Below are 26063 nucleotides of genomic sequence, written 5' to 3'. Positions count from 1 at the left end.
GAAAATCATTTTGATGTTTCCTACAGTGGGTACTTAAGACGTAGTCATAATTTTGTATCCTAGTCATGGTATGATATAAACAGATGTTGAATAATATGAGTGTTCAAAAGCATATCTGGGGAGATTCAGAGGTATTTCTTGGGCAGTGAGCAGTATTTTTATTATAGTAAGGAATAGGTATGATTAGATAAAGCAGAAGTCACAGAGCAGAGTATATTTACTTGAAGGTTCTGAAGTGGAAGAAAGAGTGTGACACAAATATACAACAAGTTCCTGTCGTGTTCTGATATCCGGGAATGCAGGGTCCTAGTACAGGGAGAGTCAGTTTCTGTTGTCATGGAACCCAGGCCCTGGTCATGGGAGAGTGGAGGCAGGGAAGGGAAAGAGCTGTGTAAGATCCATAAGAAGCTGTGTATCAGTAGGAAGAAAAGAAAACCCTATGAAATATCACACCTTCAGGTTCTTCAGAGGGATCACTGTTTTATGGTTCAAAAATCTTGATTGTGATCAGATATCGTGCTGATTTTTAATTGTTGCTACAGGAGTAATAAGCACTCAGGTATTTTATGTTTTCCGCCCACAGAGAGAGACTCTTCAGATTTAACTCTTTTGCTTCTTCATGTTTAATTACGTATTTCCGAATGTTTTTTACTGCTAACTTAATAGTTCTCATTGAATTGTTTCAACCATCATTAATGTCAGCACTTCCCAATTTTTTTTAATATTTATTTATTTGCTTATTATGTATACAGTATTTCTTCAGTCCAGAAGAGGGCACCAGACCCCATTACAGATGGTTGTGAGCCACCATGTGGTTGCTGGGAATTGAACTCAGGACCTTTGGAAGAACAGGCAATGCTCTTAACCGCTGAGCCATCTCTCCAGCCCAGCACTTCCCAATTTTTATACTATTTTGTGTAGTTTTGGGAGTTTTGCCCCCCCCCCCCTTTTAATTTTTATTTATTTATTTATTTATTTTTTGAAACAGGGTTTTTCTGTAGCTTTGGAGGCTGTCCTGGAACTAGCTCTTGTAGACCAGGCTGGCCTCGGACTCACAGAGTGCTGGGATTAAAGGTGTGCACCACCACTGCCTGGCTCAGATTTTTTTTTTTTCATTAAGCCATGACTACAAATGTATAGTTGGCAAGTACAATTGAATAGTACTTCTTTTTAAAAGTATAAATGAAATGGAGCTTGGGAGATAGCTCTGTCAGTAAAGTGCTGTCAGCAAAGGACCCAAATTTAAGCTTCTGAACTCAAGTAGAAAAGAAAAAATCCCAAACCAACAACTTAGTATGTTTGTTCATATGTGTAATCCCCTTCCTGGGGAAATGGGGACGAGTGGGTCTGTCTGTTCAGTGAGTGGTAGACCAGTGAGAGAAACTGGCTCAGAGAAAAAGGTGGACAGCACCCGAGAACGACACCAAGGTTGTCCTCCATCGTCTGCATGCTCACACACTCAGACACACGTATACATGGACAAATGCACACATGGCGTGTATTTATTCATATGTAAATAAAAATGACTGTTAGTTCACCTCATTTGTTAGCAACATGCAGAGAAGGAAATATATCTATTGTATGTTGTCAAATACAACTGAATCGAGAAGTTGGTTTATTTGATGAGAACCAGCAATGGTGATAACTGTATTTGTCCCTGTTTTAGCTCAGCTTCCAGGGGGTAATATCTAGAATCTGTAATAATTCAAAAGTACATTCAGATTTTTAAAAATTCATTAATTTTTTGTTCTGACTTCAAAGAACAAACTAGATTGAATGATGAGAATATACACACAAGGTTTATCCTTTGCCAGGCATAGTGCCCACATTAATCCCAGCACTCAGGAGACATAGGCAGGTCTCTATAAATTGGAGGCCAGCCTAGTCTACACAGTAAGTTCCAAGCTACACAGAGCTATATCTGGAAAACCTATCCTTTCCTTGTTCTCTTGTCTTTGAGAGAACCTTCCTTGTAAAACGACCCTCTGAAGGTTTCCCCATGAGAGGAGTTATTTCTGTATTTCTGTAAGCACCACCCTTAACCCAGACTTCCTCCTATCTAAGATATACTTGATACAACCTATTTTACTGTTCAAACTTTAATGAAAATATTAGCATTATTTCATTTAATAACATAAAGTTTTTATTAGTCTGTGGAGGGCTGTAGGTCTTGCTTTCTTTAGGACCAGACAAACAGTTAACATTTGATAGATGGCTAAGTGAAAAGCAAAGGTTTTTTTCATTTACTTTACGTACTGTGTAAAATTAATGAAACTGTCATCCATAGTCATAGTTGTCCTAGACCAGAGATACCACGTGACTCCTGTTCTGCTGGACGAGAGACTTTTCACAGAGTCGCGTGCCATTTCCCCTCAGAAGTACCAGGAGATTCTAACCTAGGGCAAGCCCTTGATTACTGTTAAACTGTATCTACATCCCCAGTCCTTGTTCATTTGTTTTTAAGTCAGTTTTACTAATTATTAGCAAGGCTACACTTGACCTTCTTATGCAGTCCAGGCTGGCCTAGAACCTTCTGAGTGCTGGGTTACAGTTGTATACACTACATTCATAGTCAAAGTCGGTCTCATTGTGTCATCCTGACTGACCTGCAACTCCCTCTACAGACCTTGCTGTCCCCCACTCAGCCTCCTGAGTACTGGCATTAAAAGTGTGCCCTGCCATTAAAATTAAATTCTTTTTTAACAGACTAGAATACTAAGCTATTTTCTTAATATTTCAGAGTAGAATAATATTCTGTTTTCATAGTAGGCAGCCAAAAATGTCCTAATTATTTCTTGTAAGTGTGGAAAGGTTTTTCTTCTTCTTCTGCAGCTGACTACAGATGTATTTGAGAATCCATCTAGAAATGCCATAGTAAGTGTATTAATTGTGCTGTCTTTGGCAGTATTTGACTTCAGTGGCATAAGCTGCCTTTTGGGAATCAGGATGCTCTTCTCAACAAAGTGTTAGACAGGGAACAGAGCTCTGATTGTGCTCCTGAAAACCATGTGTCTTTGCATTGAGTATGATCATTTGAATGATGAATAGAGTTGGGATTTGCTTCATTGGTTTTTCAGGGTTAGAATCATAGGATGTTTTTATTTTTCTCAAGAACGAAAGAATGTGATGTTAACCCAGTGCACATGTATTGACAAAAGGTCAGTTTCATTTCCTTAGGTCAGATGTAAGACTTAGTTGTTCGGCATCTGTTCTAAAATTTGAAAATCAAACTACTAAGGGTAGTTTAATCTCACAATGCTTTTGTGTTATTAAAGAAAGTAGAAAATGAAAATTTAATAGATAAATTATGTTGTAAACATCATGAATGCTGAAATCCGGTGAATCTCATCTGTTTTATCTAAACAACTTTAAGTGTGTTTTCTTCCCTCCCAGGACATTTATTCAGACCAGCTGGGGATCAGCCGTTTAACCTGTCCACAGTGTCGAGTGCCTTCCCAATGGTCAGCCACCCAGTCTTTGGTCTACATTCAGCCAGCTCAGGGCATTCAGAATTTGGTGGTTTGGGGACACTTGGTACACCCACAGCCTTAGCCGCACATCCCCAACTAACACCATTTCCAGGTAAACATCTGCTATGGTGTCGAAGGAAAGGAGCAAGGCCTGCAAGTGCTCAGGCAGGCTTTTGTTATTAAATTGAACAGCAAAGCATAATGCATTAGATTCACGGGCAAGAGTTGACTCAGTTTTATTCTATATAGCAACACATAGTCACTATGTGTGTCGGAATGCCACAGTTAATTCAGTATTCAGGTGTTTGTCTATATAACAAACAGTATTTAAGGTAAATGTTTGTGGTGTATTTTCCAAAGTATTGTATGTATAAAAATATGAGTGTACAGTTCTAATTCTTTTCAGCTTTGGTTTTCTTTGGGGGAAGGGCTCTGTGTGTGTGTGTGTGTGTGAGAGAGAGAGGGGGAGAGAGAGAGAGAGAACATGTTAATGTGCCTCTGTGTATGTATATGCTGGGTGCACATGTGGGATATATTTGTGGAATTCCAGGGGTTGAAGTCAGGTGACCTCCTCAAGCACTCTACTCCTCTACTCCTTAATTTTCGAGACCGGGCCGTTTTACTGTACTTGGCGCTCATGGATTTGCTAGGCTGGCAAACCAGCCAGCTCCAGGTTTCTGTTTCCAGATGCATGTTTGGCTTTTTACACTTGCTGAGTAGCATTGCTGTCTGTTCTTCATGGTCTTTGGGCAAGTGCTTTACTGACTAAACTTTCTCTCCAACCTGTTTATGTAATATTTAAATCGAGTATTTAACCTGACTTGAAATGTTAGCTGGAACAGAGCGCTTGTCTTCCATATAGGAGACCCTGGGTGAGACACCCAGCACTTCCTAGAACCTGAAGGTAGAGTCTCGCTTTTCTGACAACTATTTTACCTTTTTATTTTTCTCTACTTTGTTGAGAAGTTGAGGCGAAATCTTACATTTCTATACTTTCTCCTTTTTGAAAACTTTCCAAAGCATGTTTGGAATACATGTTTCCACAGCAGTTAGGCAATTGTCTTATGTGCCTGGTAAGGGCAATGTGACATGGAATTCTGTTGACTGTGGTCACACAGTAGCTGAATTCACGTAAATGTTATTGAAAGTCCAACCTTCACACTAATCACTGCATAGCATGGTTTAGTTTTAGTAAGGAAGCTTGGTTTACTGGAGCACTGTGTAAAACAGCGGAGCTTAGTTCTAGCTAGACATCGATCTGAATATAAATCTCCCCTTGGACGAATCCCCGTCCTCCTCATCCCTGGATTTTCAAACCTGTAAACTGAAAACCGTAACATTCCCTGCTTTCTAGGGCTATTTGAAGACTCAGTAGACAAGCATGTCTAGTTTGCTGTCCAAACAGCATGTGGAGTTAGTCCAGAAGAGCTATTGCCATTTTTTTCCTGTCAGCTTTAATGGCAGACAAAGTATCTACTGGTTCTTTAAAAACAATCAAGTAACTTTTGAAACACAGAAAACAGAAAAGTTTACAGGTGTCTTTCAAGTACTATTTGTCCACTCACATTATTTTCTTAATTTCACTGTCTTGGAGAGGGGATGGTGGGAAACTTTGTGAACAGTTTTGACCAAGCTTTAAAGTGTGTTTTAGACTACATCACTATGTAGCCCTAGCTTGCCTGAAAGTTCTCTGTGTAGATCAGGCTGCCCTGAAGCATGCTGAGATCTATCTACCTCTGCCTTTTGAGCAGTATCCTGCCTGCTTCCTTCTGTTTTTAACATGGTTGTTTAGTACCAGACATCAATAGCTGTCTCCTGGAATAATGGCAGTGTAAGTAGTTACTCATTTATATCTTCAGTACTTTCATTTTGTGGTAATTTATTTTAGATGGTCAGTGAATATTAAAAAAATAACTCATTTGTTTTCCCGGGTTGTCGTGGTGCACTCCTTTATTTTCAGCACTCGGGAGGCAGAGGCAGGTGGATCTCTGTGAGTTCGAGGTCAGCTTGGTCTACAATAGCTAATTGCAGGACAGGTTCCAAAGCTATAGAGAAACCCTGTCTCACACACCCCCCCCCCCGCAAAAAAAAGGAAAAACAAACAAACAAAAAACTTATTTGTACTTTAAAAATGATGCTGTCAACCCCTGAGACAGTTCAGTGGTAAAAAGTTCTTGCTGCCAAACCTTAGGACCTGAGTTTAATATACAAGGAGGAACCTATTCCCTCTAATTACTCTCTGGCCTCTACTGTGACACTCATACACATACATGTGAATAAACATGCAAGCACACACAACAAGTAGATAGAAAATATTAAGGAACCTAAGCAAACAGTGTGATTCTTGAACCTTCAAAAGGCATTCCCCATTTCACCGGCTTTGTTCTCTGCGTGAGACTGCTTATGCCGGACACACCAGGGACAATCTGTGGCTTCCTAGAGACAGATGCGTGTAGGGCAGGAGCACTCATTGTAAAACGTGCATGTGTGTATGTATTTCTTTGCCAAATGGGAGAGATTACGGCTGATGATAGAGAAACCACTTTGTTCAAATTACACTTTAGTGCAGTAAGTTCTCTGTAGTTCAGGAGGGTGACTAAATGGCCACGTTAGGAAAGATGTTTCCCATAGACACAAAGAAATCACGAGGAGATATTAGCAATCTTAAGTATAATTTTTTTAGGGTTTATTTACATGTAACATTTTTCATTTCAAACAGCAAGTGTAAACATATGTAGTGGATATTAATATAATCAAAATTTCATTTTATACTAAAGTAGTGTTTTTTGAAATTCATTTAAAAACATTTAAAATTCCTTGTGTTTACAATTTAATGCTATGGTTCTATGAAGTTTTGGGATGTTTTCTATATATGAATGAATTTTAAATTCTACAACATCACAGCCAGACATGCACACATGTGACTATAATTAAAAATCTTGGAAGGCAGGAAGATCACAAGTTTTATGCCAGCCTGAGCTAAACAGTAAATCCTGGTGCCAAAAAACAAATAACAAGAAACCTACAAAGAACTGAACCTCAGGATCGAGTGGCGATTCAGTGCATCCTCTAGAACACTCGCATCATCCTGGAAATAGCCGCGGTGGCCGCCGCTCTGCTGCTTAGGCTTTCATCCTTGCCTTCTACCTACAGTATTTCCAGTGATAAGTGAGTTCGCTCGTAACTAAATTTGTATCGTTTCCTCAATTTGAAAGCTATGTAAACTTTCCACTAGAAAGTTATTTCTTGTTAAATAATATCAGAGATTTATCTTTAGGAAAGGCCATTTTCTTTATTGTATCTAATTGATCTTTGTATGTTTGTCTCTGGGATGCCCTATCATTGTGAGCATACATTTTTCCTATTATTTTTCTCTAATACCTACTGTATCCTTGATTGCTATTAACATTTTGAGGTATATTTTGATGTTGTTTGATTATATCTATCACATTTCAAAACCTTCTACTCTGACTACTTTATTGACTTCTTAGTTATTTACAAAACTTTATATCCAACCTTTACACTTTGGTCTGAAGTTAAATGGAACAATTATTGTTGTGAAATTGCATCCTGTTTTTGTCAACTAAGTGGAAACTAAGTTAGAAACCTCCCAGTAGGAATGGGCCCCTGCCAATAGGATCTCCCTCTTCCCAAAAATATACCCCTCATTTTATCCATATAAATGTGATTTAGACAGTGGTTGAGTACCTGGTTGATTAACTGGAATTTATCTGGTTCAGCGTACCAGGATTCAGGGTCACACACACACACACACACACACACACACACACACACACACACACACACACTGTGTTCATTCCAATCAAAGAAATAATGCCATTGTTTCTAGGATGTGACGGACACAATCAAAGACTGTTTTTAGGACAATTTCCAAAGCTCTTTTCCTTGAATAAAACATATTTCATAAAAATTGGTTCCCCTCCCCCAAGAGGTTTAATGAAAAACTACTGTTTGAATATCTGAATCACATTCTATGATTTTCTCAAATTTAGTTGTTTGGTATGTATTTTAAAAATGACTGTCATCTGTAATTTATGAGCAGTAAAAGAAAATTCATTCCCTTATCAATTTTAAAGGTAAAAGTTTTATAAACCTTTGTTTGTTTGTTTTTGAGAAAAGGTTTCTTTGTGTAGCCTTGGCTGTCCTAGAACTCACTTTGTAGACCAGGCTGGACTCGAACTTAGAGATCCACCTGCTTCTGCATTCTGAGTGCTGGGGTTAAAGATATGCACCACCACTACTTTGCTTATGCATAACATTTTTTAATGAAAAATTGTTTTGAAATTTTTCTTTGAGAACTGATTATTTCTTATTCTAAAACCAAAAAGGCTAATTAATAAGTTTTCAATATTTTCGGGGTTTTTTTGGCTACAGAATTACTTAATTCATGAATGCATTTTAGATTCTCATCTGACTCACTGGATTTGTCCAAGCCAGATTTATATTGTATATAATTGGAGAAAAATCTTAAGAGGCTGCAAGTGTGAGCTTCAAATTTAAAGTCTTGAAATAGATTAATATTGACTTAATTCTTTTCCTTATTGGCTTAGTAAGTAGATAGTATAGATTATCAAGCCAAATGGTTCTTTTTATATTGTAAGTTTTAATTATGAACAATGTATACTTTTTTAGCTTGAATCTAGAAAACCTTTAATGGAAGATTTTTGAATAATGACCTAATAATAAGAGAGGATTATATAAGTTCAAATTACCTGTTTACACTGGAAAAAAAATGGAAAAAAATTTATGTGCCTTGAGTAGTTCTATCACAGGAGAAACTTGAAATGTTGTTTCTGAATAAAATGTAGAAAATGGTCAATGCATGGTTTTGAAAGTTAACTCAGTTTCTTTTTGTCTTTGAGGCGCAGAATGGTGGCGAGCCGCAGACGCTCACACTCGTGCAGGAGCGCCCTTCTTTCCGCCGTTACTGGGGATTCCACCCCTGTTTGCTCCTCCAGCGCAGAATCACGACTCTTCATTCCATTCCAGGACTTCGGGAAAGAGTAATCGAAGTGGTCCTGAGAAAGGTACTCATTTCAGCACGAGTGAGGGACCAGAAACCTCTGCCTCTTTGCTGCAGATTTTGCTTCTAAAAAATTTTTACAGCCTTGTGCTAGATGCTCCTATATCATCGTGCTTGAGCCTTAGAATTAGACTTTCATCAGAGTACACGTCTCCTGGGTTACAGCCAAGGTTAAATAGTTGTGCTGGGAAGTATTGCTTATTCACTGATGTGATTTAGCCAGAATCTGAACCCAACTCTACTCCTTCCCTCCGTATGCCCTTATCTTCTTACACTGAACTCAGTAGACTGCTGCTGCTGCTTAACCCAAATATAGTTAATCCCAGCTAGTACCCTACGACTGTGTTACTCCTTTAAATGAGTTTATATAGTTTCTAAGTGTTATTATGATAGTGTTTAGAAGTTACAGTGTTTTAGGTAGCCCACTGCTTTTCTTTCTTAAATGTGCATTGGTGTTTTACCTGCATGTGTGTCTGTATGAGAGCGTTTAGTGTCCAGGGACTGGAGTTATAGTTATGAACTGCTCTGTGGGTGCTGGGAATTTAACCCAGCTTCTCTGGAAGTGCTGCCTGTGCTCTTAAACATTGAGACATCTCTCTAGTCCTGCCCATTGCTCTTTTAATTTGAGTGTTTCTAAAAGAACAATACTTTATATGTAACTTATTTTCTAAACATGTTTGTTTGAGTGATAGTCACACAGTTTAATGCTTGTGAATAATTCAGTTGAACTTAATATGCTCATAATGTTGCATGATAGCCACCCGCTATGATACTCTAAAATTTTTAATCTTCAATAAACTCTTTAAGTAATCACTCCTCTGACCATCACAATTGTTGTTTTACCTTGTCTCTATAGTGTGTGTGTGTGTGTGTGTGTTTATGTGTTTATACATAGATTCATTATGAATCTTTTATGTAGAGTCATATGTCTTTTAGTACCTTATTTTTTTACATGCAGTGTTTGTGGTCTTCATCTACATTACACATGCACAAGCTCTTTATTCTTTGTTCTGGCCAAATAATGTCCCATTATATAAATATCTTTCTTTCCAAGGTATAAATGGGTCAGTTAATGGCAACAGTGCATCGTCCTCTGTCCTTGGTGTCGGTACGTCTGTACTGTCCACTCCCGCTTCAAGTTCCATGGGACAGAATCAAAGCACAAGCTCAGGTGGAGGAAACCTTAAATGTCATCAGGAACAAAACAAAAGTCAGCCTTTGGATGCCAGAGCTGACAAAATCAAAGATAAGGTAAGCTGTTTCTTTAAGAATAAGTACATCATGAATTAATATATAAGAAAAATATTTTAAAAGTCAAGTCACCAAAATGTGTGGATTAATTTCTTATTACCGACCCCCTTTTTGGAGATGTTTATTTTTTATAGCATAATGCTGATTAGATTAGATATCTTGGACAATTAAAACTCACAGTTCCTGTACAAATAGTATACTTGGTAGTGATAATTATGAGTTGAGCTTTTGTTTCTGTTAGTTCTTCAGTGGTGGGAATTGAACCCAGGGAATTCCACAAACTAAGCCTGCACTGTACCACTGAGCTAGGCTCACAGCTCCACGACCACTTGATGGAGACATATTAGATGCTAGCTCTATTCTACTTGCTTTGTATTTCGGCTTCAAATTTCCCTTTGCCCTGTGTTTGTGGTTGTTAGTACAAATTGGAAAATAACATCAAATAATTTCCTAGTAAGAGGCTGAGTCAGAATTTGAAGCCAAAACATGTTAACTCCAGAGTCTAGTTTATGGGAGCAAAACTGAGAAATGTATTATTATGGGGATAATTTAGATAATCGCAATAGTCCAGTTACTCCTGTGTACCCATTATGCACATCAAACAGTTGACCACATTGAGCCAGTTCTGTCTCATTGTGTAAGTTATCAATTTATTGTCTCTGAAGACTGAATACATTCTTTGTTATTTTTGCCTTTTGGCGTGAGATAGACTTTGATAAGATAGGATCCTAGGCTGGGCGTGATGGCCCACACCTTGAATCCTAGCCAAGGTAGACTGAGTTCCATGCCAACCTGATCTCCATAGCAGATTTTCGGGCTGTTAGAAGAGAGACCCTGTCAAAAATAGAGCTATAAAAACCCAAGAGACTGCAGACAGTGTTCTATAAGAATAGGAATTTTTGCTGCTGGTTTAGTATTTCTTTCTCTTTATCTGTTTCTGTCTCATTGAATTCTGTGTATGTAGGTGTTTTCCCTCCATTTATGTTTATGCACCATATGTATGCTGTGCCCAGGGAGGCCAGAAGAGGGGGTAGGATTCCCCAGGGCTGGAGTTACAGACAATTGTGAGTTGCCTTGTAGGTACTGGGAATTAGGTTTAGTTCCTCAGGTTCAAGTCCTCTGCTTTGATTACGGAGTCAAATTTAGTGTTTTCTCAGGTTCAAGCCCCCTTTGCTCTTGACTATGGAGCCAAATTTAGTGTTTGTTTTAGGCTATGCAGTCAGTGTGATACTTCCCAATTGATGGCTGCTTGGCTGGTACTACTGTCCAGATATAAGCAGTGATATACAGGACTCCAGTGGTGTGCCTTCTCTAGTCAGCTGCATTGGCATCACAACGGTTTTATTGTTTTTCTTCAGCTGGCACAGTGGCTGCCCCTTGTTCTGCTGCTGTTCAGCCACTAACTGCTGCTGTGCAGTCCCTGCCCACTTCTCAGGCAGTGTACTTCCAGGGCCTTCACATTTTGCCTGATCTACTTCTTGCCCCACTACCAAATGTAGTTTTTCACTAAATCTTTATCATTCTATTTATCAATAAAGACATGGGAGTCAGAGACTGGAAGATGGAAATCTTCTAGATCATAGAGGTTGAGGAGCAACTAACTCACCTTTTCTCATTCATTGCCAGAGTCTCAGAGAGTGTCTCTCTTTGGGTCCAAACCAAAAAGGACCAAACACTGAAAGTCCTTCTCTCTTGCTTCCTGTCCATCTCTCTGTTTTCTGGATTCCCTCTGATTCCCTATGAACTTTCAGCTATTTGCTGGCTCTACCTCCTGCCCATGGTTGTACAAATGCAAATTCGGGGGTCACAGTGTGAAAAATTAGTGGGTACCTTGCTAGATAATTTTCCTGGTACCCCAACTGGCAGTGTTCCCCGTGTGCTAGGACCTTGGACTGTATGGTAGCTTATTCCACAATTCTGCCATACAGTGGTCAAGAGTCACTTCTTTTCAATAAAATGTGTAGCTTAGCCTTAGGTGAATGGGGATCATCAGAATGAAGCCCCCCTTCCTTAATCCTCCAGAAAGAATGGCTATATCTGTGATTTCTTTGTTATTTTATGAGGGCTGTTCATTATTTTCAGCAGGTATCTTCTACTAGCTAATAGTTCTTAAAGTGTAGGAGTTTTTTGTTTTGTTTTTTTTTGGGTTTTTTTATGTTTGTTTGTTTTGTTTTTTAATTTTTTGTTTTTTGAGACAAGCTCCATCTTTTAGGCCAGGCTGGCCTGAAGCACAAGCTCCTCCTGCCTCATTGCCTTTAGGTTGGAGTTGCTGGTGTGTACCGGCAATCCTAGCTACTTGATAATTCTCTGTTACCCTTTCTTGTTGAGATTGCTAATATAGGCTCTGCCTCCTGACTAGATCTTTTAAGAACTGGTTCTAGATATAGGGTATGCACTGTATGGCAAATTCACTCCAGATTCTAATCTTTTCAAGCTTTTGGCGTCTCTTTTCCATGTGATACAAAAGAAACCCTGACATCCCAACTTCGTAATATGTGACCATCATTAAGTCCAGGTTTCCCTTATCCAAGACACCTTCAGATACAGTTTATCTTTTTTTCCTTGATCTCTATTTTTCTCAGCAGAAAGTAGATATTTCCCAAAATATAGTACACCCATAGAAGAGACATGTGGGAAGGTTACCTGGTGTCTCTAAGAAGCTTATTGAATGTCTTGACTGTCCAATACAAGGCCCCGCACATTTTCTTTCTGCTTCAAACACCACTGAGCATGAGTGATGAAAGATCCTTAGCTCTTTCCTCCCGGCGATCAGTGTTGGGTCTGCTCTCCAGCTGCTCCCTGGTCTCCCCTAGGATGTATTTCCAAGGGAGTCCCCAGTGTACGCTTGTGCTAGCTCCTCTGTGTGCGACACACCACCTGTTCTTTATGAAGCTACCCTCATGCATTGTGTCATCGGATATGTGTCTGTATTGTATTTCTAAAAGCCATGTGTCTGTTCTTTCAAACTTTGTCATCCTATCTTGTGGAAGTAGTGATAAAAATCTAGTGAAATGTACAACCAAAAGTGTTTACAGGTTCAAAGCAGTGCACATAAAGGCATGAACGTCAAACAACCCTCTCCTGTTTGTGTGAGGAATCTCCACTGATATTCTCAAGCAGAATTAGCACCTCTCACTCCAACCTCTCCCCAGGAGCCACATTCAAACTTACCTATAGATATTCCTCTTTCGTGAACTGTACGGACAGATACAGTACCATATTTGTGCATACCAACAACTCAATAAAAGTCATAGTCTATAGACACTGACTTTTAAGCGAAATTTTAATCTTAAATTAGAATTTAATCATAATGTAAAATTTATAATTTCATATCATCTTAAACACTTTTGAGTCATACATATGCCAGTATGTGCTATGGTTACAGATTGCTTAAGTAAAATAAACATAAAATCCTGTATTTTCACTCTTTATTTTTCAAGGCTAAAAGCTTTGTAAAAAATCGCCTCATTAGTGCTTTCCTGTATAGTTTGAAATAAATTTTTCCAGATAATTTATATGTCCTTCCTCAGAGGTGGAGTAGTGGTCTCAGGCCTTCTCATTAAAGTCAACGATAAGTATATTTCCTCATGTATCACTTAGATTATAGTTCAGACTAGAGTATATAGACATGTAGCCTTTTTGGAAAATAAAACTAAAGGTTGAAAGTATTCTGCTCTTGAAATAATAATGTGTAGCCAATGCTATCTTTAAAAATAAGATTATTTATTTGCTTATTTACTTATTTATTTATGGCTTGAAGAAAATTTTAAGGAATATGAAATGAGTTTCCTTAGACAAAGTATGCAGTAAACCCTAAAATCTTAAAGTATGAATTAGAGTTATAATATGATCCAGTCATTCCATTTGTGGGTATGTGCCCCAGAGATTTGAATGTGGAGTCTCAAATATATGAACTTTAGTTTACTTATTCATTCTAGCTAGAGAAGTAGTGCGATTCTTCTCAGATAGGTTTATGTGCATGCACATGTGTGCTAGTTCCCATTTCACAACACACATGTGCAGATCAGAGCATAACTTGGGGAGTCGTTTCCTGCTTTCCTCCATGTGTGTTGTAAGGCTCAGGTCAGCCCCTGACCATCTCACTAGCCCAGGAGTTGGTGTTTGATGTGTTTAGCGTTTCTGTGTCTCAAGATAAAAGTGTTCTGAAGGTGTATTCTGATAATTATGTGTCAGTCTGAATGTGTGTAATAGTACTGAGCTCTGTACTTAAAGATGCTTAACTGTTTAAAAGTGCAGACTTTATGTGGACATTAAGGAGACTGTCTTATATTGTCATTCCTTCTAACAATATCTGCTTCTCCCAAAATATGATGCAATTGCCCTTTGCCCTTAAGAGCCATCTGCAACATGACTAATACCCCCCCCCCCCCCCCCCCGGACAGATATTGAGATTAAACCTGACGATCAGAAAAGCAAAGTAGGCAGCCACTGGCTCTTGTCTCTACCTTAAATCGAATTGGCAATTCTGCCTCCACAAATCTTCAGATTGAGACTTGTCTCCTCCTGTCTTATATTCCTCTCTAATGCTGAGATTAAAGGTATATATCACCACTGCCTGGCTTCTATGGCTAGCTAGTATGACTGCTGGCATTCAAGGTGTGTGCCACCTTTGCCTGGCCTATATGACTGACTAGTGTGACTGTTTTATGTTCTGATCTTAAGCAAGCTTTTTATTTATTAAAATACGAATGAAAAATTTCAGCACATGTCCCCCTTTTGTCTAAAATAAAAATGAAAGGCTATAACTAAGAAAACTATATACAATAGTTACAAAACTATATACAGTATATATAGGCAATAAATACATCAACAATGTGTAGTCCATTTGCATTTGACAAATTCAGAGAAAATACTCTCTATGTATCCTATATTGATGAGTCCAAAGTCTTGTACCTAGTTTACTTTCTATCATAACTTGCTTTCTGCATCTGGTAAAGAAGGAAACCTGTAACCATCTAGTCTTCAACTCTCTTAGAAATCCAAGAAGGAAATAATATTAAATGAGTAAGCAGAAAGTGCAAGCAAGTGGCTTCCAAAAAATGTAAAAAAATGAAACAGCTGGCTACCTGGACGGTTACCCAAAGTTCCTCTGCAACATTGGGCATCCATCTTCAGCCTATAGGCCTAGCATATCCGACCACCGTTTCTATGAAGCAGGATATTCTGAAGAGTTGGCCCTCCTTGTCTTGACAACGTTTGTCAGTCACTTTCTTTTGTGTCCTGCTTGTCCTATTAGGACAGCATACTATCAGCAGTGGCTGCAAGGGCATTTTCTTGCCCAGTGGCTTACTTTTGCCACAAAGAAAGCAAAGTCCACGTGGAGTTTCTTTAATATCAATTATCTTCTATGAAGTAGATTAGTACTGCCAAGAGCAGACATGTCTCATTGTACTAAAAAAAAAAAAGAGCTTATGTTATTAAAACATTTTAAATGCCATCTTTGTTCTGTAGATCTCTGAAGTGTTTGAAGATGACCTGTTTATCTAAAAATATATTTTTGTTTGATCTTGAAAACACACTTAATATAACTACAAGTTCAATTATAATAAGTGATTAGCTACTAACCTGCATTTCCTTATTATCGTAAACAGTAATAATAATTTTTAAGGACTAGAATTTGTATTATGTTGTTAAATGAGTTGAACAAGAGTAGGAACAAAATTAATCTCAAATTTGTATCAATATACAAAAAGTCCAATCCAATGTAAAACATTTAAAACTAGTAGTTGCTTTTTAAAAGTAGGCTCATTAATCTACCTTTTTATTTTACCATGTTTGCATCTTCCCTTTTTTCTTTTCAGAGTAGATTAAATAATCTACCCTTTTATCCTATCATATCTATAGCCTCCTTTTTTCTTTTCAAAACAAGATAACTTGAATCTAATTTTCTTTGTTCAATTTTCTCTCTGGCCATAATCAATAACAGCCAGTAGCCAGCCCCCCCCAAACAATGACAAATATCTATAACCCATTGAACAACCAAAACCCATTCTCCCTAACTTTTGGGCATGTGGGTGTCATATTCTTAAATTAAATCCTGCTCTCTGGAGCTGATGGCATCTTTAGGGAATTCTGAATAGAAAAATTTGCAGAGAGCCACACTCCAACTCCAAAGCCCAGATTTAATCTTTACCTGGACTAGGACTACAAAAAGACCATTTGCCTTATATGTCTATAGAGAATAGCAGAAACAAACATTTGAAATTTTATCCTGTTGTAAATGTGACATACCAATAAGCCAGTTTTCTTGAGATGTTTTTTTCTGGATCATTTATCCTTCTTCAGATGTTTAATTTGTCCAGTGGTCTTTGGATTACTTAGCTGGATGCCTTTATTCTTCTGCAAAGACAGAAGCAAAGCCCTTTCCCCAACCCTGATTTTGGGGAGATACTCTTTTGGGAAGTTAAATCTGATCAAATGAAAGCATTTGTTAATTTTATAGATTAGCTGACATTAAATGGCCATGGTGTTTAATGAACTATTATCTCGTCTAATTAAAAGATGTCTCTCATTCAAAATGAATCTTTATCAATTTTGATGGTATTCAAAGCTTTTCTTCTCCTGTGGAAACCAAAACAAAACCCCTTCCCCAACATAATGTGTCCTGGTTTCCAGTCTGAGGTCAGTATATCTTTAAAGTATGTCAGATGATTTAATTCTATAGTTTTTTCTACTATCCAGTGTTTCTGTATAAAGCAGTTGTTGCTTTCTAATTAGCATTTAGAAAATTTTAAGTTAATAAAAAATATTGTCTTTCTTTATTTTTTCATGTAAACCTATGATGCCCGTAACTTCTAGTAAATGTGTGATTACCAAATCAGCCTTTTCTGAACTCAAAATAGTTAATTCGTTGAAAACCTGAATAGGTAATAGTAGTATGGTGTACATATTTTAGTTTTCCAAATTCTCTAAAATGGAACACATCCTTCTGCCAGATTTCATCCCTTTGAATACCCTTTGGGTTACTTCCTGCAGGTTGTAGTGCTTGGTTGTGTAAATGAACATGTTGGGCATTTTATTATAATTTCCTTGGCTTATTGGCTCATCTTGGAAAAGTCTTTCTTTTTAAAAACCTTTGCTAATAATATGATTATTATAAAATTCTGGGACCTCCAGCACATTTCCAATCAATAATTGATCGACTTCTGCATTACCTTGTGCTAGAGGACCTGGCAGCCCCATATGGGATTGGATGTGTGTTACGTATTATAATAGGCACGATTCCTACTCTTGATTGTATCTTGTAATTGAAGAAATAATAAAGTCTGTTCTGTTTCATCTGGTATAAAATTCAGCAATTTCAATATTGAAAACAACTTTCTGCATATTGTTTATCAGTAACTGTGTTGAAGTTCTTTAAAATCCCTTAGTACCATGAGAATAGCATATAATTCTGACTTTTGGACAGAATCATAAGGGCTTTAACCCACTTTATTTAAATTTTCTCATTTGTGACTGGCCTTTCCTGATTTATTTGCATCAGTATAGAATGTAGGGCTTTCAGTTATTGAGGTATCCTGTACAGTGAGAGGAAGGATCCAGTTAGTTCTCTTGTAAGTTGAATTCTTTTGATTTTGGGATAGTTGTTAATTTCTCCCAAAGAACTACTACAAGCTGTTTGCCATTGTTCACTTTCCTTCCAAATTTGTCAATTTCATCATTATTGAAAGGTATTATAATTTCTACTGAGTCTATTCCTGCTAATTGACAAAGTCTCAATTTTTTTCTTTTTGAATTATCTCAGAGAACTTTTCTATATAAATTTTTAATTTTTTTTACTTGGATTATGTGTTAAAAAGATCCAATCTAAGATAATATCTTCCTTCTGCATTAAAATTCCTGTAGGGGAATATATGGAGGATAATATGACCAGAATGCAGTTAAGATTCCAATCCACATGATCCACATGTGCCTTCTCTAATTTCTCTTCAATCAAAGCCAATTCTCTCTCAGCTTCAGCTGATAAATCCCTGGGACTATTTAAATTCTTGTCATTATCTCATATTTAGTTTAAATTATTCAGGTCTTCATGTTTTATCTCCATATTGCATAGTAGATGTGAAATGTCTCAATCTTTGCAAATCCTGAGAGTCTGTAGTCAACCTCTCCTAATTTTCCCCTTTTGGGATCTAATTTTTTTAAGCCTATTTTATAACCTAAATAATTAATAGAGGCTCCTCCTTTAATTTTTCAGGAGTAATTTGTAATCCCTAACAAGGTAACTTTTCTTCACTTCTTTCAACATTCTAAATGTTTGTTCTCCCTTCTGTCACTGTTACTATTACTCAAAGCAGTATGGTCTCTTAAAATAGTCATTAGCTTCTTCAGTTACTCTTATAAGGAGTTTCCTCCGTGATGGCAGGAAATGACTGAACTTGATTTGGCATACGGACTTGCGAGGTGCCCCTCATGGAGTTTCCTAATGGCATAGAATTATCTTGAGTATTTCTGGTTGACCTACATTCATTAATCTAATGCCTGTCTTTGCCCCACCTTCTGCATAATCCAGAAGGAAGGGGTATTCTGAATGGATTATTCTTAGAAAAAACATTGTTTCTAGGACTGCCCCGTTTATAATCCCTTTTGAGGTGACCTTGGTTGCCACGGTTGATACACTTGACTTTGTGAATTTCTTCAAACCTCTGGAAATCACCTCTACTATTTAAGTATCATCATGAGATTCAATGTTTATTGTGTGTTGGATCCATTCCTTCAGTGGAACTGACCTTGCCTTTAAGGACCTCCTATCTTTTTGCATTGAGAAATGACATTTTTAAAAGCCAGATATTCAATTATTATTTGTCTAGCCTTTGAATTTGGTATCCTATTTACTGCGGAAGACAATCTTTGTAAGAAATCCACAAAGTCTTCCTTTGGACCCTGTATAAATAACTTTAGTCAATGACTCGGTTTTCTTCTTATTTCTCCAGTTCTGTTTCAATTGTTCAAAGCTGCTGCAAGGCATAAATCCAGGGTATGGTCATCATATACAGATTTCCTTTCTATATTAGCATATTTTCTTCTCCATGAATTTGATCTTGAGAGATTTTCATACCTCTCGGTTTACTTTGTTCAATAATCTTTGGCTCTTCTCTGGATCAGGTACTCCATTGTAATTGTGGACCAGGCTCTAAAATCCCTTTGATCTATTCTATTCTATTCTATTCTATTCTATCCTATTCTATTCTATTCTATTCTATTCTATTGACCATGAGTTTTCTAGTTTATCTCTTGTTTTATCATTCTCATATTCATACATTCCTATAATGGGCTTATATACAATCTACCTTCTTCATTCCTTCCTTCTCCACTTTCGCCTACATTCCCCTCCCTCCCAACTTCTTGTTCTGGCTGATGTGTGCTCTACCTTGTATGTGCTCTTACTTCCTTCTCCCTCTCATTACCCACTGAGTAGATTTATTGTTGCTTGTATGTACATGGGTGTAGAACCATCTGTTGGAGAATGAGTAACCCCTCACTGCCTGTATCTGTAAGAAGTGTTTTACCTCTCCCAATGGCCATCAATTGGCAGTTTCTTCTCAGGTATGGGTTGATCTTCAGAGGCCCTTTCTCCTCCTCTCTGGAATTTTGGTTGGCTTGTTCCTCTTCAGGTCTTCTGTTCTCACAAGCTCTTTGAATTGTGTGTGCCACTACACCTTCATGTCTTGAAAATTATCCTCCACTATAGGCACCCAAGCCTTCTGGCCGTTTCTTAAACATGAGACTGCTTGTAAAGTATGAACTTTTGTCCTTTCTGTCAGCTTTTAATATTATTCAATATTTTTTCAAACAAGTGTAAAATGTTCTAGAAATTATTTTTTCCCCTCTGTTATTGAGTGATTAATTTATAATTTTGTTAAAAGCAAGGTATCACTGTGTATCCCCGGCTGGCCAGGATTCACTTTGTAGACCAGGGTGGTGTGAAACTGATGAAGATACTCCTGCCTCTACCTTCCTCCTTGGGTTTATGTGAAATATTCCCATAAAGGATTATATTTTTTCTTTTCTTTTCTCTCTATTTTTTTTAATTTTTACAGACAGGGTTTCTCTGTATATCTTTGGCTGTTCTGGAACTAGCCTTATAGACCAGGCCTCAAATTCAGAGATTCGACTGCCTCTGTCTCCATACGCTGTGATTAAAATCATGCTCCCCCATATCTGGCCAGGATTACTTTTTTTTTTTTTTTTTTGACCTAGCTCCATAAATCGCTTGCTGTCTACTGTGCCTTCCATGTGTCTTTCATTCAATACTGGATATAACTGTTTTTTATATTTAAAATATGTTCCCTCCTGTCTCCACCATTGCTCAGGCTAGAGTTTCTTGTGCAACAGTTGACTGCGACACACAGCTCTCCTCAGAGGCTGTTTGGCACATCTTAGGGACATGTTTATCTGTTTACTGTATAGATAAAGACACTCTAAATCTGTGTAATTATTTTTGAATTTTTGATTCAAGTTTTAATTTTGCACTATTTGAAGCATTGTGATGTAGATGAATCTACATATGTGCAATATTTGTATTTTATCTGTTTTGCATGGAACAGTGTCTGCTGTTAAAAGTCATATTTTATACTCTATGCAAAGGAATACAATTTACACATCATGCAATATTAATAGAATTATTTTTAATCATTTTAAATAGAAGAATATAGGAATTTTTTATATTACAAAAGCTGTCTCCACTACATAATAATATTTTAGATCATTTAACGTGAAATGCATTAAGTGATAACCATGTCAGATCTTAGAATTTCTATTGATTATTTCCTGTCATTCCTAAAATGGTATTTTAAAGTTGAAGATATCACTTGAAAATTAAAAGAGTGTGACTTTACTGAATCCTGGATTCCTTCAAAGGATAGTTTACTGAATAATGACTCTGTCTCCAGAAACCTAGGAAGAAAGCTATGGAAAGTTCTAGCAACAGTGATAGTGATTCGGGCACATCATCAGACACCTCAAGTGAAGGCATTAGTAGTAGCGACTCAGACGATCTGGAAGAGGAAGAGGAAGAAGGTCAGAGTATTGAGGAGAGTGAAGAGGAGGACTCGGACTCCGAGACTGAAGCACAACACCACAGTGACACCCAGGTACCGTTTCCCGAGCCTGGGTCTGTCTCTAAGGGATCAGCAGTGCCTTGTAATCAATACTCTTTCTCCAAGTTATCCCACCTGCTGCTCTTAATGGATGCCAAGATAACTACCTTTCACATTGTGTTCCCAGGTGCTATTACATGGTATTTCAGACCCAAAAGCAGATGGACAGAAAGCAACTGAGAAAGCCCAGGAAAAAAGAACACACCAGCCATTACCTCTTGTGTCTGAATCCCAGACTCACTCATCATTCCAATCCCAGCAGAAGCAGCCTCAGGTTTTGTCACAGCAGCTTCCATTTATTTTCCAAAGCTCTCAGGCAAAGGAGGAATCTGTGAACAAACACACCAGTGTAATACAGTCTACGGGATTGGTGGCCAATGTGAAACCTTTGTCTTTGGTAAATCAAACCAAAAAGGAACCTTACAGGAAACTCATAGTTCCTTCTCCTGATGTACTTAAAGCAGGGACTAAAAATACCTCTGAAGAATCTAGTTCTTTGACCAGTGAGTTGCGATCCAAGCGGGTAAGTTAAATATTACGTACACAGGAATCTTACTGCTAAGGTTTTGTTACTAATGGGGCTAAGAAATAGCTAAATTTGTACCGCCTTCTCAAATATGGAGCATAGCACTGGGTTTGATTCTTAACTCCAGGAGAGGAAAAAAAAGATTTTATGCTATATAGCCCAGAGATAGAGTAAGATCTGGTACAGTTCCCAGCATCCCCCAATAATGTGTTTTCTGATTTTATAGTCATAAACTCCCCTGTTTCATATGTTTCTGACAAAAATATTGTGTATCCCATCCCCTTCCACCCCTCCTCTACTGCTTTAGCAGTAAGAGTATATTATAGTTGAATAAGACAAGTTTTATAATTCCTTTTTTTAAAAAAAATAATGCCTCTTTATTTTAATATTATATTCTCTGTTGACAAAATTAACTTATGTAATTTACCTTTACTCTTAGAATTTAAGTGTAGAAGTCTTTTATGAAAAAAATCCATTTTGAGAGCAGTAGCAACATACATTTCTGTCTGCTCTAAAGCCGAAAACAAGTATTGTTTTGTTGGTTTTTCATTTTTAATTTTATATGTCTTTAGGGTGTGTGTGCATTCTAATGAAAAGTTTTAATGTTCTTACTGTCTAGAGATCATTCTATAAGTATACACAAATTATTGAAATGATAAGAATTGTAAGTATTTTATGTGAACAGACATTTCTTTCTTTGATGTATATGGATGTTGTATGTGTGCACGTGCGTGCCTGGTACCTGGTGCTTGCAGTGACATCCAGTCATCTGGAACTGGAGTTACAGATGATTGTAAGCTGCATTTGGATGCTGGGAACCAAACCTGGGTCTTCTGGATTAGGACCACTGAGCCACCTCTTAACTATTTCTCCAGGCCTGTGTAATACATTTGTATTAGCCTCAATTCTAAATGATATTATCCATGTGCCTTATTTAATATTATAGAGTATTTAATGAGTACTTCTCTTTAAATAATTTTCTGTAGAGTACTCTAGCGTATTGAATTTTGTCTTTCTTAAGACAGTCTCTTTTGCTCCACACTACCTGCTATTAATCCACTGGTCTTGTCCTTAGCTTATGAATTTCTGATTTATGTTATCATTGATTCCTTCAGTGTTTATACTGTGAACATATAATTTAAGTTAGTAGGTGTGAAATGTGTGTGTGTGTGTGTCCCCAGGAGTAGAATTTGATAGATCTGTGTCAGTCAAGTCAAATCTGGAGGGTGTTCTTGCATTTGCAGAAAATGAGATAAAGGGAAATACATTGAGATCCCTGCTCCCTGGCGCATGGGTAGTTGATGCTGTAAAACAGCAATAGATTTTCCACTTATAAACACTATATTTAGACACTTTCCCTAACATCAAAATGGATAGTTTATGCAGACTTAGGATTACCTGTCTTGCCATGATATAAAAATGTAATAACCTTCGTTTATTCTTGATAAGTGTGGTTTTAAATGTGTGGTATGAAATTCTGAGATTTAAAGCCAAGGAGTAGTTGCTGATAATTAATGTACGGTGAAAACTTTCCTTTAATGGAACCGTTCGGTCCATTATTAGAAGAAGACATATATTACTTGGTAGGTTTATTATATGATTATTACTATTTGTCTGAAAGTTTGTTTTCCTCTAATGCTGGGTATTGAACCCATGGCCTTGGGCAAGTACACATGTGCTAAGCCTAGCATCCAACTCCCCATTGGTCTCCCTATATCTTAAGATTTTTCTTTGAAAATCTTTTCTGTCTGGATATGATGACTTGTGCCTATAATGCCAGCTGAGGCTGAAACAAGAGAATCACAGTGAACTGGAGGGACCTTGGGTAGCAATGAGTCCCAGGGTTATCTGAACCATTGAATGAGATTCTATCTAAAAAGGCAAGAAGTAAACAACTAGAAGACTTTCTTCCTCAAGAAGTCGTTTTGTAATCTAATATTAGTCTCGGGTGAATTTAAGTACAAGGCTCTAGGTAATGTGTTAGGAAGACCGTACATGACAGTTCCCACTACAGAAATTTATCGGAAATGAAAACTTAGCTCTTTCAAGCATTATACATGCAGACCTGTATACTGAAAATACAATTAGAGAATCATATGTTTGGGTTGCATGCTATAATCCCATAGCTTGGGAATTAGAGGCAGAAAGATCAGGAGTTTAGTGCCAGCCTAGCTACTCGAATGGTAGGTACTCTTTTCAAAAACAGAAAAACCAAAAAAAACAGCTAGTGTGTTGTTGGCTGTCAGCCGGGTGGCTGACTCCAGGGTGGAGGACGTAGTGCTAGGACTGAAACACACGTGGAAACCTGAGTTAGAGAAGCGTGAGCCGTGTCCACCTGTCAGAAACAGTTCATGCAGACAAGTGATTTTAGCCAACTGAGGGAGGAAGGAAAGTGTGACATGGTACTGTCCTTAGCAGTCCGCTTCAGCTAGAAAGGTAGGCACTGGACGAATTATGAAGTGATTTTCATGTTACTGGATACATAAGGTTGGCAGTGGTCTCAGAATCTAAGAAAAGAAAACTCCTGTAACATGAAGTTTGCATTCTTATAAAGCATTTGTTGGCAGTTGGGAAGAAGGAAATAACAGCATGGCCCAAGTTTAAGCAATTTTTAAAAAATATTTATTTATTTATTATGTATACAACACTCTGTCTGTGTGTATGTCTGCAGGCCAGAAGAGGGCACCAGACCTCATTACAGATGGTTGTGAGCCACCGTGTGATTGCTGGGAATTGAACTCAGGACCTTTGAAAGAGCAGGCAATGAATGCTCTTAACTACTGAGCCATCTCTCCAGCCCCCGGTCAAGCAATTTTTAATGAATGAGTCTAAGCACATGGTAATAGACTAGTTTGAGGGTGTTTTTAGGACTTCAGGATTGAATTATTGTGAGAATGGGAGCCACAGTAAAAAAAAGAAGGGACAGTGCCTTTTGAGTGTTTAAACAAATAAAAGTGTGACCGTATCCCGTCTAGCCAAGATTCAGCAGCCAGCTGTCATTGCTGACATTCCTTCCCCAGCCCCTTGTATGTCATTCTTTGAGTTTCTCAATGAACCCGTATTCTGATACTGACAAACAGGAGCAGTCTTTGTTTTCTAGTCTATCTTATTGTTGTTGTTTTTGTCTTTTTTTTTTAACTTGTGTTTCATTAGGAACAATATAAGCAGACATTCCCATCACAAGTAAAGAAACAGGAGTCGTCGAAGAGCCTGAAGAAGGTTATTGCAGCTTTGTCAAACACAAAAGCAACCTCTAGTTCACCAGCACATCCAAAACAACCAGTAGAAAACAACCACCCTAATCCATTTCTGACAAATGCACTTTTAGGTCATCACCAACCAAATGGGGTTATTCAAAGTGTCATTCAAGAAGCCCCTTTAGCACTTACTACCAAAACTAAAACACAGAGTAAGATTAACGAAAATGTCACCAGTAGCAGCCCATTTTCCTCGCCTGTCAACCTGAGCACAGGTGGGAGAAGACCCGGCAATCAGACTCCTATCCTGCCCTCTGCCTCTCCCATTGTGCACAGTCACGGGAAGGAGAAAGTGGTGAGCAATAATGTCACACCTTTGAAAACACAGCATCACTCTCATCCCGCAAAGTCTTTGGTGGAACAGTTTAGAGGCGCGGATTCCGACATTCCCAGTAGTAAAGACTCTGAAGATTCAAATGAGGATGAGGAGGAAGATGATGAGGAAGAAGATGAAGAGGATGATGATGATGATGAGTCTGATGACAGTCAATCAGGTTATTTTCCATTTTAAAATTTAAAGTTTATTTCTAAGTATATGCCAAAACATTTGAAAAAATGTTAATTTATTATCCTGAACTCATTGTTGTTCACTGTTTCTTATAGTCGATAAAATATGAAAGTGATTGATTTTGGAATTCTAAGTTAAATCTTGGCTTGTCATTCACCTGGTTGAAATGACTAGTTTTAAAGTGGGTATGATGATGCATGAATCAAACAGTTTTATCAGCTTGCTAAATTTTTATTTCATTCAGAACCACTTACCCACAGTACAATTGTTATTCTCTCTAAAAAGCAATTTTGGCCAGGTGGTGGTGGCATGTGCCTTTGATACCATGGGATGTAGAAGCAGACAGATCTCTTGAGTTCAACACAGAGAAACTCTTTTAATAACCATAATAATAATAATAACAACAACAATAATAATTTTGAGCCAAACATAGTGGTGTATGACTTTAATCCCAGCACCGCCAGGAGAGCGGGGCAGAGGCAGGTGGATCTTTGCATTTGAAGCAAGCCTGGTCTATAGAGCAAGTTCAAAGACAGCCACTGCTATATAGAGGAACCCTGTCTCGGGGAAGGAGGACCATTCGTTCCTTGAGAATTTCATTCAGTATGTTTTGAATATAGTCACCCTGTCCCTTTCTTTTCCCTCATTATGCCCCTTCCCTTCTCCCCAACTAAAAAGTTGTCTTTTATCCATATTAAGGCCAAGTTTTGCTGTCCAAATATTCTTTAATGTATTTATTCTCTCCTGCAAAGTATTAAAACTTTATTGGATATTACCATGGTCATTCAAAAAGAACCAAAGCATTAAGTCCTTTTTGATACCAGAATTTACTAAGTAATAAGGAGTCATTAGGTTAAGCCTTGATTAAATAAATCTTCATTTACTCTGTA

At 37.7% G+C, this 26063-nt stretch overlaps 1 protein-coding gene across 13 annotated transcripts in view; it reads left to right on the top strand.

The window, feature by feature from the left end:
• Positions 1 to 26063, top strand: part of Baz2b (bromodomain adjacent to zinc finger domain 2B) — a 214043-nt gene that overhangs the window by 125595 nt on the left and 62385 nt on the right. For 12 of the 13 annotated variants that reach the window (XM_048426208.3, XM_087899990.1, XM_087899989.1 and 9 more), the window contains 6 exons: positions 3394 to 3582; positions 8354 to 8518; positions 9569 to 9765; positions 20676 to 20876; positions 21010 to 21405; positions 24562 to 25159. In XM_048426208.3, coding sequence (XP_048282165.3) covers positions 3394 to 3582; positions 8354 to 8518; positions 9569 to 9765; positions 20676 to 20876; positions 21010 to 21405; positions 24562 to 25159 — 1746 coding nt within the window. The remainder of the gene's footprint in view (positions 1 to 3393; positions 3583 to 8353; positions 8519 to 9568; positions 9766 to 20675; positions 20877 to 21009; positions 21406 to 24561; positions 25160 to 26063) is intronic. The other variant, XM_087899994.1, reaches the window with a different exon arrangement.

This window comes from Myodes glareolus, chromosome 21, assembly GCF_982192425.1.
Source record: "Myodes glareolus chromosome 21, mMyoGla1.1, whole genome shotgun sequence".
In the NCBI taxonomy this organism is placed as follows: domain Eukaryota; kingdom Metazoa; phylum Chordata; class Mammalia; order Rodentia; family Cricetidae; genus Myodes; species Myodes glareolus.
This window is presented reverse-complemented; position numbering and strand designations above follow the sequence as displayed.